Raw genomic sequence first — 18,948 nt, 5'->3', positions numbered from 1 at the left:
GATACCCCAAAGATGATTGTGGCCAAGTTTGATTTAATTTGGCCCAGTAGTTTCAGAGGAGAAGATTTTTGTAAAAGATTACTTTAATTAACGAAAAATGGTTAAAAATTGACTATAAAGGGCAATAACTCCTAAACGGGTCAACTGACCATTTTGGTCATGTTGACTTATTTGTAGATCTTACTTTGCTGAACATTATTGCTGTTTACAGTTTACCTCTATCTCTAATAATATTCAAGATAATAACCAAAAACAGCAAAATTTCCTCAAAATTACCAATTCAGGGGCAGCAACCCAACAACCGATTGACCGATTCATCTGAAAATTTCAGGGCAGATAGATCTTGACCTGATAAACATTTTTACCCCATGTCAGATTTGCTCTAAATGCTTTGGTTTTTGAGTTATAAGCCAAAAACTGCATTTTACCCCTATGTTCTATTTTTAGCCGTGGCGGCCATCTTGGTTGGTTGACCGGGTCACGCCACACATTTTTTAAACTAGATACCCCAATGATGATTGTGGCCAAGTTTGGTTTGATTTGGCCCAGTAGTTTCAGAGGAGAAGATTTTTGTAATAGTTAACGACGACGGACGACGACGACGGACGACGGACGCCGGACGACGACGACGGACGCCGGACGCAAAGTGATGGGAACAGCTCACTTGGCCCTTCGGGCCAGGTGAGCTAAAAAGTAAACGTTACATACTCATGTGTAATATAGCTTATTGAGGAGCAACATTGTTCCACTAAATCCATTACATTTCAATTAAAAAAACATAAAATGTTCACGCCCATTTTACACAAAGCCAGTACATCATATGATACCTGAAAAAAATACTCCACATCCATTTATTTTTTTTATTATTTGACATTATTTAATTAGTTTTTTTTTTGTGTTCATGACTGCAGCATAAACAAATCACCACCAAATAACAATTGGTTTATAACATTAAATAAATCTGGATAACAGAGGTGAACATAATCCCATTGGAAGCTATTGGAGGCTATGCATAAAATAGGATAAAAGAATGTCGCAAAAGTATTCCAATACATTTGTTTAAATTACCAGGTTTTAAAATTATTAAAAAAGCCCAATATAAATGAAAAGTATAGTTGCATTACCTTTTATTTTACCTTGAAACGGTCTTTTATCTACAAAAAGTGTGATTATCAGTCCTGACCACAAGAAGGGTTTATTAAAGCAATACATGTAAAAATAGCGAGATGTGGTAACTATGAGAGTACAAATAAGTGGATGGAAGCAATGCATATGTTTCTGCAGAAATAAATATCTATCATCAGGGACATCTTCCATAACTGGCATGAGTTGTTAATTCTATTTTCCAAGAAGAAGTGGATCAAGACAAACAGGAAATTTCTTACAGAAAAGGAGAAGTATAATAGACTTATGTATTGGATACACAATAATTATGGAAATGAAAGAATTACAAGTTTATTAATCAGACAAAAATACCTCTATGATAAATTGTTTTACAAAACAGAAATTACAAATCTAAATTTTCTCACAGTGGATTGAAACATTAAGAAATATATTATCTAGAGATGTAAACTGGCCGTCACTGCTAAAACAAATGTATCATTGACAGATCTTGTCTAATACATAACCTTCACTACTATTGCACTCTACAAAATTGTAATACATGATGTACTATAAGCATGGAGAGCAGGTTTGATGCTTTATATATAATTTTATTTATACACAAATAAATATATATAGACTTTACCATCTTGTGGTTGCTTTGAAGATAATTCTATCATTTCCTGCATAAATTTCATACCATTCTCTGCATCTTCTACAGAAGCAGCCTGAAAAGAAAAGGATAACAAATTATTTAACAATTAGAAAACAAAATAAGTAATTATGAAAACAAAACCATGCACATTTCTTCAAAAAAATGGATAATCTGATTTTTTTAGCTTGGGTTTATGTGTATTTGGATTGATTAATCGAGAAAAAATGTTGAAATTTTTACATCTGTCTGTAAAATTCTTGGCTCTATCTTTCAGTGAATATGTCAGATCTATTTTAAAATCTGATTCTACAGACAGAATTTTCATGTGATATTACTTACATCAGCAGCTGAATGGAGAAGTTGTATTCTGCCATCAGCCATTGTAGCTATCCTAATACCCATGTCATGTAACTGTTGTAACTGGGCTTTATTACCAGCTATGAAATCAGCAGCTTTCAGACGAGGACCTGAAGAACAACTACAAAACAACATACATAATTAAGTAATTATCTAAGAGTACTCTGAAAGCTTCTCAAAAGGTCAGTTACAACTAATTTATTTATAATTTTTAGATTAAATATCAATCAGTATACCTCCAACAGATTTAGTTTTTAAAGACATGTATTTCAATACTAACTTAAAAGTAAATGTTTAAATGATTAACTTTACAGTAAATCATTACTTTTTTGTGCTTCTACTTTTACTTTACAGTACATGTTTACTACAATAACACACTATAGCGGAAAGTTCTTTGTCAAACTTTTATTGCTCTTGAGGTTTACAAAATAATTTAAATATTTTTATCTACCTTTGTACTGGTACAGATTTATCCATCCATCCTTTCATTTCTCCTCTAACTTTTGTGGCATAATTCATTAAATTAGTGGCTAGATACTGAGGATTCTGACATGTATTTTCTACTCTTAAGGCTGATATATCAATAGTAGCTGATAACTCTTCTTCATCATACAGATTATCTAAACTTTCATATACCTCTCGTCTGATCTGTTAATTATAAACCAAATATATTAATACAGTGCATAAACCTTTGGCTACAGTAAATAGTAAATATCACCAATACATATTTAAGTCTGATCCAAGAAGGAAATGGCAATTCAAAAGTGCTTTTTCACATTTTTCTTCGAAAATACAATATAACAGACCTCTTCATGCATGCTTTCAAAATATTTTTTTTTTCACTGTTCACCAACTTTTTAAAATCACAGAAGTCAAATAAATGTGTATATAAAAGAGTTGGCTCACAAGATGTAGTCTTCTCTTTCAGTTATAATGATATATAGAAGAAAAAAATAATCAAAATGAATTAAAAGACTTCCAACTTTTTAATTCATTTTTGTAAATCAGAAATGACAAAAATCCAGCATAATAGATTCTTCAGTCAAATTGGTACTGTAACTGATGATATTCCACTAACATAGGATTTTTTTAAACCATGAAATTAAATTTAAGCTGAGAATAAGTCTATATGTAAAAAATTAATGTAGCAAAAAAAGTTTTTAATAACATTTCAATTTTTGTTACCTTTGGAACTTGAGCTGTGTAATTATATACAGACAATGATAAAGGTAGGAGATGAGCTTCTGTGGTAAATAAATAGTCATCTACATTTATTATCAGGTCAGATTTCTCTGCAAACAATAAGTACAAGTACTTAAATGTCTCAGCAAAAACATAGGAATCCAATCTGTAATCATAATAACATACTATTATACAACTAAACTAATCATAACAAACTAATCTTTAACTCTGAATCAAGATCTGTCAAAAAATGTATTGGGTACAAAGCAGAGATTTGTCAAGATCAGTATAAAGAGGGGACTGGTCAAGATAAATACAGAGAAGTGATTTGTCAATTGTTTAACAATGTTGGGTATTAACAGAAAATTTACAAAAAAGCCAAAATGACTTCAATCTGACAATTAACTACTGTGTTTTAGTTATAAAAAACAACTAACGACCAGATGAAATTTAGCTTTGAAATATTTTCTCTAAGGTTTTATGAATGTAAATAAATAAGTCCTAGATGATAATAATACTTGGACAGTTTGACTTACTGGTCTTCATGTGCTCCTGAAGTTACATCTTTAATGGCAGCAAATCCACACGGTACTCGTGCATGAGCATCCAAATTCTCCATCATTTTCTTGCCAACTTCTAAATAATGATTATCACCAGTTGCCTGCAAGTTAAGAATAATATCAATCTAAATATATGTTCATTCGTCAGGAAAGGCAAATAAATGTTTGTATGTCTAACTATGGTTTCCTCAATGCTCTTCAACTTTGTACTTGTTTGGTTTTTTAATATTTTACTAAATTATAATCCTGGTACTTTTGATAACTTATTAGGCTCAATAAGGCCAAGTCACAACTGTGAACAAATTTTAGATGATACAGGATTTTCTTTTGTCTGGAATGCCCAGGGTGATATCAAAAGTTTGGATATTAAAAAAGAAATAAAACAGAGATTGGTTGACCAATTTGGACAGAGTCTATGTGCTGATATGACAAACTCATCTAGAGGTGTGTGTTATGCTTCATACAAAACAATGTTTTGTTTAGAGCCATATTTACTCAATTTTAAAGTGGCAGATCGATACATCTACAGTAAATTTAGATGTTCAAATATCAAAATCCCTATCAAAGTTGGTAGGTATATATGTTGTCACTGCGATTCAAATACAATAAGTGACGAATATCATTATTTTTTTGTATATTCCAATGAACAAATTATGTCTTTAAGAGAAAGGTATATACCTACATATTACAAAAAAATCCTTCCCAATTGAAATTTACTGGTCTTTTATCACACTGTAACGTGCCAGTGCTTACAAAAGTGTGCATGTTTCTAAGACATATTGAAAAAATATTTTCATAATTCATAGCATGTTACAATAACTTCATATCCACGTTGCAATTAAGAATTTTGCAAACAAATCAACCAAATATGGTATATTTTAGTTTTATTGTATGATATCACTTATTCATTTATTGTGAGTCTTGATTGTAAATGTTTATATGTAATTGTTAATGTATAATTGTTATCCTCTTGTAGCACCATACGTGTGCCTAAGTTGTAATAAATTGTCTAGTCTTGGATTCCTTATTATTTATTGGTTACAAATTTTTGAGGATTTCATTGGTGCAGATGAACAATTAGTTTAAATGTTCATCAAAGTATTAACTTTTTATAGGCTCATATGCAGACTTGTGTACAACCACAAAATCAAATTTTGACGATAATACCATTTTTCCACATGTGTTGAATTAAAGTTTGTCAAGCATTGAAGATTGTATGAGATGGCAAGCTTTGATGAAATTGTATTTTTAGATTGCAGTTTCATGTACATTTACTGAACATGTCCTTCATTTTTTTTCTGTTTATTCAAACATTTTTTGGGGTTATTTTTTTAAATAAATAGAAATTTCTACTCTACATTTCTTATATACTTAGTATTAACTTCAAACATATTTTTTTTTATTGTTAATGATGCTAAAATAAATTATAAACACCTTACCTTATACAGAAAATAAGTAGATTCTATTAATTCTGGTCTAAGAGGATGATTTCCCCAGTGTACTCTAAAGTCAGATGTGAATCCCTGTAACAAATTAAATCATAATCTTTTGATATCTATGTGTGCAAAAATAGGGGGAACAAATAATAGGCAGAAAGACGTATGTACTGAATTCTATAATATTTGAGAAAACATGTAAGCTACCTAGTAATCATTAAATTTCCCAGTGTATTTTAATCTGATCTATGTCACAATTCATAAAACTGTTCTGAAGTTAGTACACTGAATTTATCTGGAGTTATTCTTATCAAACTAATATAAGCAAAACAAAAACAGAAAACAATATCTATATCTCGGGTTGGAAGATTTTAGTCACAGGCTACACAAAAACAATTAAATTTACCTCAGGCAAAAAATTGTGTTTTTGCATAACTTGATAAAGCATCTGATGAGTCTGTATTGCTGGTTTTATATCACCCTTTAAAACCTGTAGCAAAATAAAACATAACTTGATATAACATCTGATGAGTCTGTATTGCTGGTTTTATATCACCCTTTAAAACCTGTAGCAAAATAAAACATAACTTGATATAACATCTGATGTCTCTGTATTGCTGGTTTTATATCACCCTTTAAAACCTATAGCAAAATAAAACATAACTTGATATAACATCTGATGAGTCTGTATTGCTGGTTTTATATCACCCTTTAAAACCTATAGCAAAATAAAACATAACTTGATATAACATCTGATGTCTCTGTATTGCTGGTTTTATATCACCCTTTAAAACCTATAGCAAAATAAAACATAACTTGATATAACATCTGATGTCTCTGTATTGCTGGTTTTATATCACCCTTTAAAACCTATAGCAAAATAAAACATAACTTGATATAACATCTGATGAGTCTGTATTGCTGGTTTTATATCACCCTTTAAAACCTATAGCAAAATAAAACATAACTTGATATAACATCTGATGTCTCTGTATTGCTGGTTTTATATCACCCTTTAAAACCTATAGCAAAATAAAACATAACTTGATATAACATCTGATGTCTCTGTATTGCTGGTTTTATATCACCCTTTAAAACCTATAGCAAAATAAAACATAACTTGATATAACATCTGATGTCTCTGTATTGCTGGTTTTATATCACCCTTGAAAACCTATAGCAAAATAAAACATAACTTGATATAACATCTGATGAGTCTGTATTGCTGGTTTTATATCACCCTTTAAAACCTATAGCAAAATAAAACATAACTTGATATAACATCTGATGTCTCTGTATTGCTGGTTTTATATCACCCTTTAAAACCTATAGCAAAATAAAACATAACTAGATATAACATCTGATGTCTCTGTATTGCTGGTTTTATATCACCCTTTAAAACCTATAGCAAAATAAAACATAACTTGATATAACATCTGATGTCTCTGTATTGCTGGTTTTATATCACCCTTTAAAACCTATAGCAAAATAAAACATAACTTGATATAACATCTGATGTCTCTGTATTGCTGGTTTTATATCACCCTTTAAAACCTATAGCAAAATAAAACATAACTTGATATAACATCTGATGTCTCTGTATTGCTGGTTTTATATCACCCTTTAAAACCTATAGCAAAATAAAACATAACTTGATATAACATCTGATGTCTCTGTATTGCTGGTTTTATATCACCCTTGAAAACCTATAGCAAAATAAAACATAACTTGATATAACATCTGATGAGTCTGTATTGCTGGTTTTATATCACCCTTTAAAACCTATAGCAAAATAAAACATAACTTGATATAACATCTGATGTCTCTGTATTGCTGGTTTTATATCACCCTTTAAAACCTATAGCAAAATAAAACATAACTTGATATAACATCTGATGTCTCTGTATTGCTGGTTTTATATCACCCTTTAAAACCTATAGCAAAATAAAACATAACTTGATATAACATCTGATGTCTCTGTATTGCTGGTTTTATATCACCCTTTAAAACCTATAGCAAAATAAAACATAACTTGATATAACATCTGATGAGTCTGTATTGCTGGTTTTATATCACCCTTTAAAACCTATAGCAAAATAAAACATAACTTGATATAACATCTGATGTCTCTGTATTGCTGGTTTTATATCACCCTTTAAAACCTATAGCAAAATAAAACATAACTTGATATAACATCTGATGAGTCTGTATTGCTGGTTTTATATCACCCTTTAAAACCTATAGCAAAATAAAACATAACTTGATATAACATCTGATGTCTCTGTATTGCTGGTTTTATATCACCCTTTAAAACCTATAGCAAAATAAAACATAACTTGATATAACATCTGATGTCTCTGTATTGCTGGTTTTATATCACCCTTTAAAACCTATAGCAAAATAAAACATAACTTGATATAACATCTGATGTCTCTGTATTGCTGGTTTTATATCACCCTTTAAAACCTATAGCAAAATAAAACATAACTTGATATAACATCTGATGTCTCTGTATTGCTGGTTTTATATCACCCTTGAAAACCTATAGCAAAATAAAACATAACTTGATATAACATCTGATGAGTCTGTATTGCTGGTTTTATATCACCCTTTAAAACCTATAGCAAAATAAAACATAACTTGATATAACATCTGATGTCTCTGTATTGCTGGTTTTATATCACCCTTTAAAACCTATAGCAAAATAAAACATAACTTGATATAACATCTGATGAGTCTGTATTGCTGGTTTTATATCACCCTTTAAAACCTATAGCAAAATAAAACATAACTTGATAAAGCATCTGATGTCTCTGTATTGCTGGTTTTATATCACCCTTTAAAACCTATAGCAAAATAAAACATAACTTGATATAACATCTGATGTCTCTGTATTGCTGGTTTTATATCACCCTTTAAAACCTATAGCAAAATAAAACATAACTTGATATAACATCTGATGAGTCTGTATTGCTGGTTTTATATCACCCTTTAAAACCTATAGCAAAATAAAACATAACTTGATATAACATCTGATGTCTCTGTATTGCTGGTTTTATATCACCCTTTAAAACCTATAGCAAAATAAAACATAACTTGATATAACATCTGATGAGTCTGTATTGCTGGTTTTATATCACCCTTTAAAACCTGTAGCAAAATAAAACATAACTTGATATAACATCTGATGTCTCTGTATTGCTGGTTTTATATCACCCTTTAAAACCTATAGCAAAATAAAACATAACTTGATATAACATCTGATGAGTCTGTATTGCTGGTTTTATATCACCCTTTAAAACCTGTAGCAAAATAAAACATAACTTGATATAACATCTGATGTCTCTGTATTGCTGGTTTTATATCACCCTTTAAAACCTATAGCAAAATAAAACATAACTTGATATAACATCTGATGAGTCTGTATTGCTGGTTTTATATCACCCTTTAAAACCTATAGCAAAATAAAACATAACTTGATATAACATCTGATGTCTCTGTATTGCTGGTTTTATATCACCCTTTAAAACCTGTAGCAAAATAAAACATAACTTGATATAACATCTGATGTCTCTGTATTGCTGGTTTTATATCACCCTTTAAAACCTATAGCAAAATAAAACATAACTTGATATAACATCTGATGAGTCTGTATTGCTGGTTTTATATCACCCTTTAAAACCTATAGCAAAATAAAACATAACTTGATATAACATCTGATGAGTCTGTATTGCTGGTTTTATATCACCCTTTAAAACCTATAGCAAAATAAAACATAACTTGATATAACATCTGATGAGTCTGTATTGCTGGTTTTATATCACCCTTTAAAACCTATAGCAAAATAAAACATAACTTGATATAACATCTGATGTCTCTGTATTGCTGGTTTTATATCACCCTTTAAAACCTATAGCAAAATAAAACATAACTTGATATAACATCTGATGAGTCTGTATTGCTGGTTTTATATCACCCTTTAAAACCTATAGCAAAATAAAACATAACTTGATATAACATCTGATGTCTCTGTATTGCTGGTTTTATATCACCCTTTAAAACCTATAGCAAAATAAAACATAACTTGATATAACATCTGATGAGTCTGTATTGCTGGTTTTATATCACCCTTTAAAACCTATAGCAAAATAAAACATAACTTGATATAACATCTGATGTCTCTGTATTGCTGGTTTTATATCACCCTTTAAAACCTATAGCAAAATAAAACATAACTTGATATAACATCTGATGAGTCTGTATTGCTGGTTTTATATCACCCTTTAAAACCTATAGCAAAATAAAACATAACTTGATATAACATCTGATGTCTCTGTATTGCTGGTTTTATATCACCCTTTAAAACCTATAGCAAAATAAAACATAACTTGATATAACATCTGATGAGTCTGTATTGCTGGTTTTATATCACCCTTTAAAACCTATAGCAAAATAAAACATAACTTGATATAACATCTGATGTCTCTGTATTGCTGGTTTTATATCACCCTTTAAAACCTATAGCAAAATAAAACATAACTTGATATAACATCTGATGAGTCTGTATTGCTGGTTTTATATCACCCTTTAAAACCTATAGCAAAATAAAACATAACTTGATATAACATCTGATGTCTCTGTATTGCTGGTTTTATATCACCCTTTAAAACCTATAGCAAAATAAAACATAACTTGATATAACATCTGATGTCTCTGTATTGCTGGTTTTATATCACCCTTTAAAACCTATAGCAAAATAAAACATAACTTGATATAACATCTGATGTCTCTGTATTGCTGGTTTTATATCACCCTTTAAAACCTATAGCAAAATAAAACATAACTTGATATAACATCTGATGTCTCTGTATTGCTGGTTTTATATCACCCTTTAAAACCTGTAGCAAAATAAAACATAACTTGATATAACATCTGATGTCTCTGTATTGCTGGTTTTATTTCACCCTTTAAAACCTATAGCAAAATAAAACATAACTTGATATCAAATAAAAACAAAATTTATGTCTTATTGTTAAAAGACCTATGGTATAAAGCATTTAAATAAGTTCATTATTCAATTACTTAGTTAGATATCAGATATTAGTAAATTTCATTTTGAAATCCCATTCAGAAATAGTGAGTATATATTTATGTGTTGGCTTCTAGATCTCATGAATATAATATTTTAAAATTTAAACCTCAAAATTTACTTTGTTGTAAGGGAAATACGAAACTGTAAAAATTCAGAGTTCTGAAGTTCACTAAACTGGAAAATTAAATTCAATAATAAACAAAAATTCCCAGTTACTTATGCATAATAACTTATGCATAATAAAGATCAAGTATCGTTTTTAATTCCTTTCTAAAAATTGTTTTGATGCCAGTCTCACAAACACTGACCCCAAATATCTTTTTTTATTCACATAATTCTAAATCATCACTCGTTTGATCCAACTTCAAAATCTTGCACCATCAAACTTTCAGGTCTAACTATTATAGTTATTATAAAAATGAAAAAAAAAAAAAACTATTCAGAAAAAACAAACCTGAAGACCTGGCCAGAAAGCCAGTAATGAATCCATAAAATGTCTGGATAAAGCTTCTGGTTTATGCATATGTACATCAACCAATAATGGCCCCTGGCTTATATATTTCATGACTGCTGAATAATGCTGTAAAATAAAGTATATCTTTTATAATGACTTTTAGAAACATAGCAGCCAAATAACTTTGTAATTAAACAAATATTTGTAAAATTTGAAATTTTTAACCATGATTTATATATAACTTTTTGTGTACTATACATATGTGGATATCTATTTTTCTTTTTTTTTCTTTTTGGGCTGCTTGTTTGTTATCTATATCAACCACACTTGTAATAAAATGCATTAGTATTAAAAAAAACCAACATACTATAGATTCTTTATCTACGTATTCTTTAAGAACTTAAATAGTTCTCGTTTAACTTTTTTTTTAATTTTTTTATCTCATTGTTTGTATTGTATTATGAAAAAATTATTGATGTTGTAATGTTTATGCCCTTTGGGGCCCATAATTGGAAATAAAAATATCTTATCTTATCTTATCTTATCTTATATAGGTGGTCTAACCTTGTTAAATCTGTCTAAATATTCATCATCACCAAGTAATATGTAGGCCTTTAATACATACTCATAGTATGAGTCTATCCCAGCACCAACTCCACTTTCTGTCAGAAACAAGAAAATATTCAGTAACAAAGTAATTTCAACATATGATGAAGACATAATCTTTCAATCTCAGGGTGCAGGTTTCTCTCGCTACGCTGAAGACCCATTAGCCTTCAACATTGACTGTTGTCTGCTCTTTAGTCGTATGTTATCTCTTTGACATATTCCCCTTTTGCATTTTCAATTTGATTAATCACCACTCTTATATAGTACATGTACCTGTCCAAAAAACACCATGTGACCTCTCTTAATTTCTAATTGACTTACCGCTGCCCTTCTAAAAACTATGTACATATGAATAAATCTAGTTTACAGTACATTGTATTATCAACTAATCTATCTAACCAGCCATGACTTTTTAGGGTGCATCAACTCATTTGTTTAATAGGAATGAGGTTGGTTTTTTTTCTTGTTTTACAAATTTTATTTAGATTTAAAAAGCAAAGGCTGGTGGGGTAGAGTAACACATCTTTTTTCAAATTAATACCTTGTTGGTTTTTTTTCAGATTCAGTTTGACATTAATTTTGTAATTTGTCCCAGTCTCACTCAGAATTTAGTCTTTGTATATTGATTTTTAAATTCACAATGTGCCATTTTATTAATATATCATCATACCTCTCCTAACCCAATCGCCATTATGTATATTAATATATCATCATACCTCTCCTAACCCAATCGCCATTATGTATATTAATATATCATCATACCTCTCCTAACCCAATCGCCATTATGTATATTAATATATCATCATACCTCTCCTAACCCAATCGCCATTATGTATATTAATATATCATCATACCTCTCCTAAACCAATCGCCATTATGTATATTAATATATCATCATACCTCTCCTAACCCAATCACCATTATGTATATTAATATATCAACATACCTCTCCTAACCCAATCGCCATTATGTATATTAATAACTGTCCCAACGAGATCACTACTTCTGTGTCTTTGTTCCCATAAATAATCCATGGCCTTATGTGCTTTCTCCTACAAAAAGTGCAAGAGATCAAATATGGTAATTTAAAATATTGTTTTACCTCTATCATTTTGTCTATAAGCATTATCCATTCATAACTTGTTCTGCAAATCAAGTAAAGTTCTTTGATTTTCATTTTATGCTTTTTAGTTTTGTCTGAAATTCATGCAATTATGCTTTATTATACAAATAATAAGAACAAACTTCATTCTCATTACAACCATGTACTTTTACTCTCTTTAAAAAACTAAAACATTTCATTGCAAATTATTTCAGTAAGAAAAAATAGAAAAAAATATATGTTACCTCAAAAATAGGTTCTCCTGTAAGTCGACTCAAGGCAGCAAATTCTAAAACCATAGTTCCAGCACATGCTGTACAAGTATCTTTATATTTATTAATCATATCTCTTATACCATGCCGTAAATTTACCTAAAAGTACATTTTTTAAAACATGTGTTCTTAGATATAGGAAGATGTCTATATTTCATATACAATGACAAGATGAGGGAACTTTAAAGTACTTTTACTTCCTCAGATTAGTTCCATAGCTATTAAAGACATAAAAATTATAGGGACTGATTCAAGAAAATATCTTATTTTGGTAAAATGATAGTTATTACCATCACATGAATGCTCAACTATATTGAGTTGTAAATTCAATTTAAATTTCAGAAATATGATCTTTAACATTTACAATATGCAACACGACATTGCTGCAAAAAAGTACCATTAAATTTTGTTTGTATCTTGTGTTAAATTGGACATACTCTAGGATAAGGAATTCCAGTAGATGTATTAAATGCTGGCAATAATCTGTAACCAATATCTTTAGCCATTGATAATAATTCATCTGTATACCATTCCATTCCTTTCCTCCTCTTTTTAAGTGATGTTGCTAAGACATGTCCCCCTAAAAGTCCCCTGTAAAATATGTTCATTTCTATTTTAAATTTGATCTATTGAAAACTGTATAATTAAATATTTAGACGAGTAAAAGTTTTCAATTTAAATCAATATTTTCTTCTTTAATCATTATAGGTAATTTAAAAAATTAAATACAGGTTTTAGGTTGCTAAAAAGTTAATTGATTAAATGAATTTGATTTTTCTGTGTTATCAAACTTTTATTTTTAAACATCAATGATTGTAAAATTATTGTGTTTCTGGTATGCTTAGTTTCTTTGTCTAATCATTGAATGAAATGAACAACCAAAATATTTTCCAGTCAGAATGAGCCACTGAGTGTTCAACAATCAGGATATGTTTTGGAGTTCATAGTAATCATAATGCATTTATAAAATTCATCTAGAGATATAAGTGTGACTTTGAGCACATATTTCACACGCCGCCGTCACGCATGAATGCAAGCTGGTTTCAATTTTGACACTTCATTGGTCTGATAAGATGACAATTTTGTCTTCATGTACAATTATGTGAAATAAAGTTTTCCTTAAGGTGGTACATAACACTACAGGTGAAAATCAGATGAACATTTTACTTACATTTTATTGTTCAGGAAATATTAAGCTTTTCAATAATCCAAATTGGTGTTACTGCTATTTATACAACGAAATATTTCAGATAAAGTTTGTGGTTCCAGTTTTTTGAGATTTTAAATTTTTGTCATATGGTGAAAGTAAACATTTTGTCAAAATTTAAGAAAATTAAACAAGCCAAATCAATTTTAGTCAAGGTGTTGGGTACCACCTTAAACAAATGAAGATGAAATATAGGACATTAAAAATTATATACATGTAACCATGGTAACATGTACTTACCCTAGAACCCTAATGTTTGTTTCAAATACTGATACAACAACATCTGTGTCAAAGGTCACCTGAGATACAACTAATCTGACAGCTTTATCAAACTCTTCTACTTCACCCAATACCTAAAAATTACATCAAAGATTAGAAGGAGAAGACAGAAATCTATAATACTAAAATTACGAGGTCCAATTTGTCAGCCGTCATCACGTAAAAACGACGAATCACAGAATTCAACTTTATATATAACTAATATAGTACAAAGGTGTAGATTAAAAATTACACCACTCCAGGCCCTTTTCTTTTCCACGTAATTAATATTGCCAATAATTAAGAAGTTCCGGGTTGAGTCCGCTACCGATACCAATAGTATATTCACCTGTTACCTATTACCTTCTCTGTACGTTCCGCATCTGACAGGCGCACCACCAAACGTTGTATTCAGGACTAATATGCTATATACACGGGTCATAACCACAGGGTTGACACTACTAAATTGTCAAATTGTTACCTATTGTAATATTTTAATCAGTATGACTTTCTAAGATAACAATACGAATACTAAAAATCTGGACTAAAAATAAGGTGTATACATGTAGGTACAGTTTTCAATTTGTTAGTGGGCATGACGTAAAACAGCAAAGCAAAGAATTCAACTTTATTTATAACTTATATAGGACAATGCTGTTGATTAAAAAATACTCCATTCCAGGACCTTTTGTTTTCCAAATAATTAATATTACCAATAACTGATAAGTTCCAGTTCAACGGGTTCAAACAGAAAGACTTGAAAGCAGAGAAAAACTGTGTATCTTATAATCGACATAACTTTATCAGATGACAATACTAATACTAAAATAAGGCTTGCGCATAGTTATATACTTTAATTCAGTCACGGACCCGTGATATCACGGGTGTGTTCTAGTAAATTATAATATATCTCAAAAGTAAACATGTAACGATTATTTTTACTTCTTTCAACATCTGTTTCATGTAAATCATTAAAATATTCATGAACATGTAATCAATGATATAGACTACATGTACATGTAGTTTTCCAAAACTTCAGAACCAAAAGACTTCTAGGAAATTATTTTAAAAATTGAACAATAACGCAATGCCTGCAGTTTCTTTTACACTTAGTTATACTTGTTTAAGTTATACCGACGACTGAACATGCCAAAAACATTTAACAGGGACACTAATACTTGTCCTGAAATATGTATCCGTACCAATACCAACATTTTTACTTAATTCTCATGTTATAAATACTCACTGCTAATGTGTCCAAAGTATCTATTAGCGTCAATGTAAAACTGTCAAGAAAAAATGAAAATGTATATTTGAAACAAATTAAATGCAATTGTGTATGTTTTCTGTAAATTTCTAAAATTAATTAAGAAAGGTATAAACATAAACATGTGTGCATACATTATGTCACATAACTGAAACTAGTTCTAATAACCAACTTAAAAGAATCATTCGGTAGGTTTCTGTTGGAAAGATTATTTTTTTTAGTTAACCATTTTACTGTTGTTTAATATGGAAAACATTCTGAGTTTTATAGTAAATGCCAGATTATCTTTATAAGAGTCCATCCAGCTATTGAGGATAAATATTTGTTTGCCCTGAACATGCATGAAATATTTGCCACTGGACTTTAAGCAACCCACGATCAATGTTTACTCTGTATTCCAATCATTATAAATGTATAATTAATCATCTGTAAATCTTACTTTCCTAAGCTATCATCTATATCTCCTCTGTTTGGTTGTGATCCTCTATAACGTCCTTTACAACTCAATGGCATCAATTCATCGGCAGGATAGGCATTCTCCTACAATTGGAAAAATGGAGTACGTTTAATTTACAAATTACGGTCATAAAAAATCAGCAAAGCTGTGGTTGACACTTCTACAACTAGTTCCATTCATTTGTAGGAATCCAATATTAGAGAATAATGGACTAATGTACAGAAAAATCAACCAACACATCAAAGGATTAAAAAATAGGGTACAAAAAAAGAACTGGAGAGTAATAGAGTGGACAAATATAAATAATCAATGATAGGCAAAATAGAATGTGCTCTAGATGGGTAATGGTGGACTGGTACTGTTTGTACTGGTACTGTTTGTAATGGTCCTTTTGCTCATTAGTGATAATGGTGGACTGGTACTGTTTGTACTGGTCCTTTTGCTCATTAGTGATAATGGTGGACTGGTACTGTTTGTACTGGTCTTTTTGCTCATTAGTGATAATGGTGGACTGGTACTGCTTGTACTGGTCTTTTTGCTCATTAGTGATAATGGTGGACTTGTACTGTTTGTACTGGTCTTTTTGCTCATTAGTGGTAAGGGTGGACTGGTACTGTTTGTACTGGTCTTTGTGCTCATTAGTGATAATGGTGGACTGGTACTGTTTGTACTGGTCTTTTTGCTCATTAGTGATAATGGTGGACTGGTACTGTTTGTACTGGTCTTTTTGCTCATTAGTGATAATGGTGGACTGGTACTGTTTGTACTGGTCTTTTTGCTCATTAGTGCTCATGGCCAGTAAAAGATTAATAATAAGTCAAAAATATTACATGTTAAAAGTTAAACCTAACTTTGTCAATAGGGGACTAAACTAGAGGCTCTAAAGAGCCTGTGTCGCTCACCTTGGTCTATGTGAATATTAAACAAAGGAAGCAGATTGAAAATTGACTACAAAGGTCAATAACTCCTACAGGGGTCAATTGACCATTTCGTTCATGTTGACTTATTTGTAGATCTTACTTTGCTGAACATTATTGCTGTTTACAGTTTACCTATATTTATAATAATATTCAATATAATAACCAAAAACAGCAAAATTTCCCTAAAATTACCAATTCAGGGGCCGCAACCCAAAAACAGGTTGTCCAATTCATCTGAAAATTTCAGGGCAGATAGATCTTCACCTGATTAACAATTTTACTTCATGTCAGATTTTCTCTAAATTATTTGGTTTTTGAGTTATAAGCCAAAAACTGCATTTTACCCCTATGTTCTATTTTTAGCCGTGGCAGCCATCTTGGTTTGATGGCCAGGTCACCGGACACATTTTTTAAACAAGAAACCCCAAAGATGATTGTAGCATAGTTTGAATCAATTTGGCACAGCAGTTTCAGAGAAGAAGATTTTAGTAAAAGATATATAAAATTTACGAAAAATGGTTAAAAATTGACTTTAAAGGGCAATAACTCCTAAAGAGGTCAACTGACCATTTTGGTCATGCTGACTTATTTGTAAATCTGACCTTGCTGAACATTATTGCTGTTTACAGTTTACCTATATCTATAATAATATTCAATATAATAACCAAAAACAGCAAAATTTCCTTAAAATTACCAATTCAGGGGCCGCAACCCAAAAACAGGTTGTCCAATTCATCTGAAAATTTCAGGGCAGATAGATCTTCACCTGATTAACAATTTTACCCATGTCAGATTTGCTCTAAATGCTTTGGTTTTTGAGTTATAAGCCAAAAACTGCATTTTACCCCTATGTTCTATTTATAGCCATGGCGGTCATCTCGGTTAGTTGGCGGGGTCACCGGACACAATTTTTAAACTAGATACCCCAATGATGATTGTGGCCAAGTTTCAAATAATTTGGCCCAGCAGTTTCAGAGGAGAAGATTTTTCTAAAAGATTACTAAGATTTACGAAAAATGGTTAAAAATTGACTATAAAGGGCAATAACTCCTAAAGTGGTCAACTGATCATTTTGGTCATGTTGACTTATTTGTAGATCTTACTTTGCTGAACATTATTGCCTTTTACAGTTTATCTCTATCTGAAATAATATTCAAGATAATAACCAAAAACAACAAAATTTCCTTAAAATTACCAATTCAGGGGCAGCAACCTAACAACGGAATGTCAGATTCATCTGAAAATTTCAGGGCAGATAGATCTTAACCTGATTAACAATATTACCCCATGTCAGATTTGCCCTAAATGCTTTGGTTTTTGAGTTATAAGCCAAAAACTGCATTTTACCCCTATGTTCTATTTATAGCCATGGCGGCCATCTTGGTTAGTTGGCGGGGTCACCGGACACAATTTTTAAACTAGATACCCCAATGATGATTGTGGCCAAGTTTGGTTAAATTTGGCCTAGTAGTTTCAGAGGAGAAGATTTTTGTAAAAGTTAACACCGGACGCAGGACGACGACGACGGACGCCGACGACGGACGCCGGACGCCAAGTGATGAGAAAAGCTCACTTGGCCCTTTGGGCCAGGTGAGCTAAAAAGGAATGGATTGTGGTTATGACTTGAAATTTGATGGTCATCTGTGAAACAGATAATGCACAACCATTAACTAATTCATTATGTCTTGATGGCATATGTAAATCTTTAATCTAGATGATTTCTTAAATTTTACATATGTATCTTATATGTACATAAAATAATATTTAACAATTTTAAATGTTTCTTTACTGTTCTAAGGGGTTAAATTTAAGAACTACTCACCATGTAAGAGTTATAAGCATGGAAGAACATTTCTTTAAGCTTCAATCTGTAAATAAAAAATAAAAGACTGAGTTTAAAAAAAAAAATTTGTTTTATTCTAAATATATTGCATTAAAACAAATATTTCCTTATTTAATTCAAAAGAATTGGGATGCAAAAAGGCTATGGGACCACATATTAAAAATTGGATCCTTTAA

The 18,948-nt window shown here is 30.5% G+C and overlaps 1 protein-coding gene across 1 annotated transcript in view; it reads right to left on the bottom strand.

Moving 5' to 3' along the window:
- The window catches only part of LOC139510082 (ER degradation-enhancing alpha-mannosidase-like protein 3), a 33,276-nt gene that overhangs the window by 13,152 nt on the left and 1,176 nt on the right, over positions 1–18,948 (bottom strand). Inside the window, exons 2-18 of the mRNA XM_071296330.1 lie at positions 18,752–18,797; positions 15,992–16,092; positions 15,532–15,571; positions 14,268–14,380; positions 13,258–13,411; positions 12,794–12,919; positions 12,393–12,498; positions 11,402–11,499; positions 10,838–10,963; positions 5,698–5,781; positions 5,295–5,378; positions 3,832–3,956; positions 3,299–3,461; positions 2,565–2,761; positions 2,096–2,234; positions 1,748–1,829; positions 1,125–1,154 (exon numbers count right to left, since the gene is read on the bottom strand). Of these exons, the coding sequence (XP_071152431.1) occupies positions 1,125–1,154; positions 1,748–1,829; positions 2,096–2,234; positions 2,565–2,761; positions 3,299–3,461; positions 3,832–3,956; positions 5,295–5,378; positions 5,698–5,781; positions 10,838–10,963; positions 11,402–11,499; positions 12,393–12,498; positions 12,794–12,919; positions 13,258–13,411; positions 14,268–14,380; positions 15,532–15,571; positions 15,992–16,092; positions 18,752–18,797 (1,814 nt within the window). The remainder of the gene's footprint in view (positions 1–1,124; positions 1,155–1,747; positions 1,830–2,095; positions 2,235–2,564; positions 2,762–3,298; positions 3,462–3,831; positions 3,957–5,294; positions 5,379–5,697; positions 5,782–10,837; positions 10,964–11,401; positions 11,500–12,392; positions 12,499–12,793; positions 12,920–13,257; positions 13,412–14,267; positions 14,381–15,531; positions 15,572–15,991; positions 16,093–18,751; positions 18,798–18,948) is intronic.

Source organism: Mytilus edulis, chromosome 2 (assembly GCF_963676685.1).
Source record: "Mytilus edulis chromosome 2, xbMytEdul2.2, whole genome shotgun sequence".
In the NCBI taxonomy this organism is placed as follows: Eukaryota; Metazoa; Mollusca; class Bivalvia; order Mytilida; family Mytilidae; genus Mytilus; species Mytilus edulis.
Note: the sequence above shows the minus strand (reverse complement) of the source record. Positions and strands in the feature narration are given on the sequence as shown.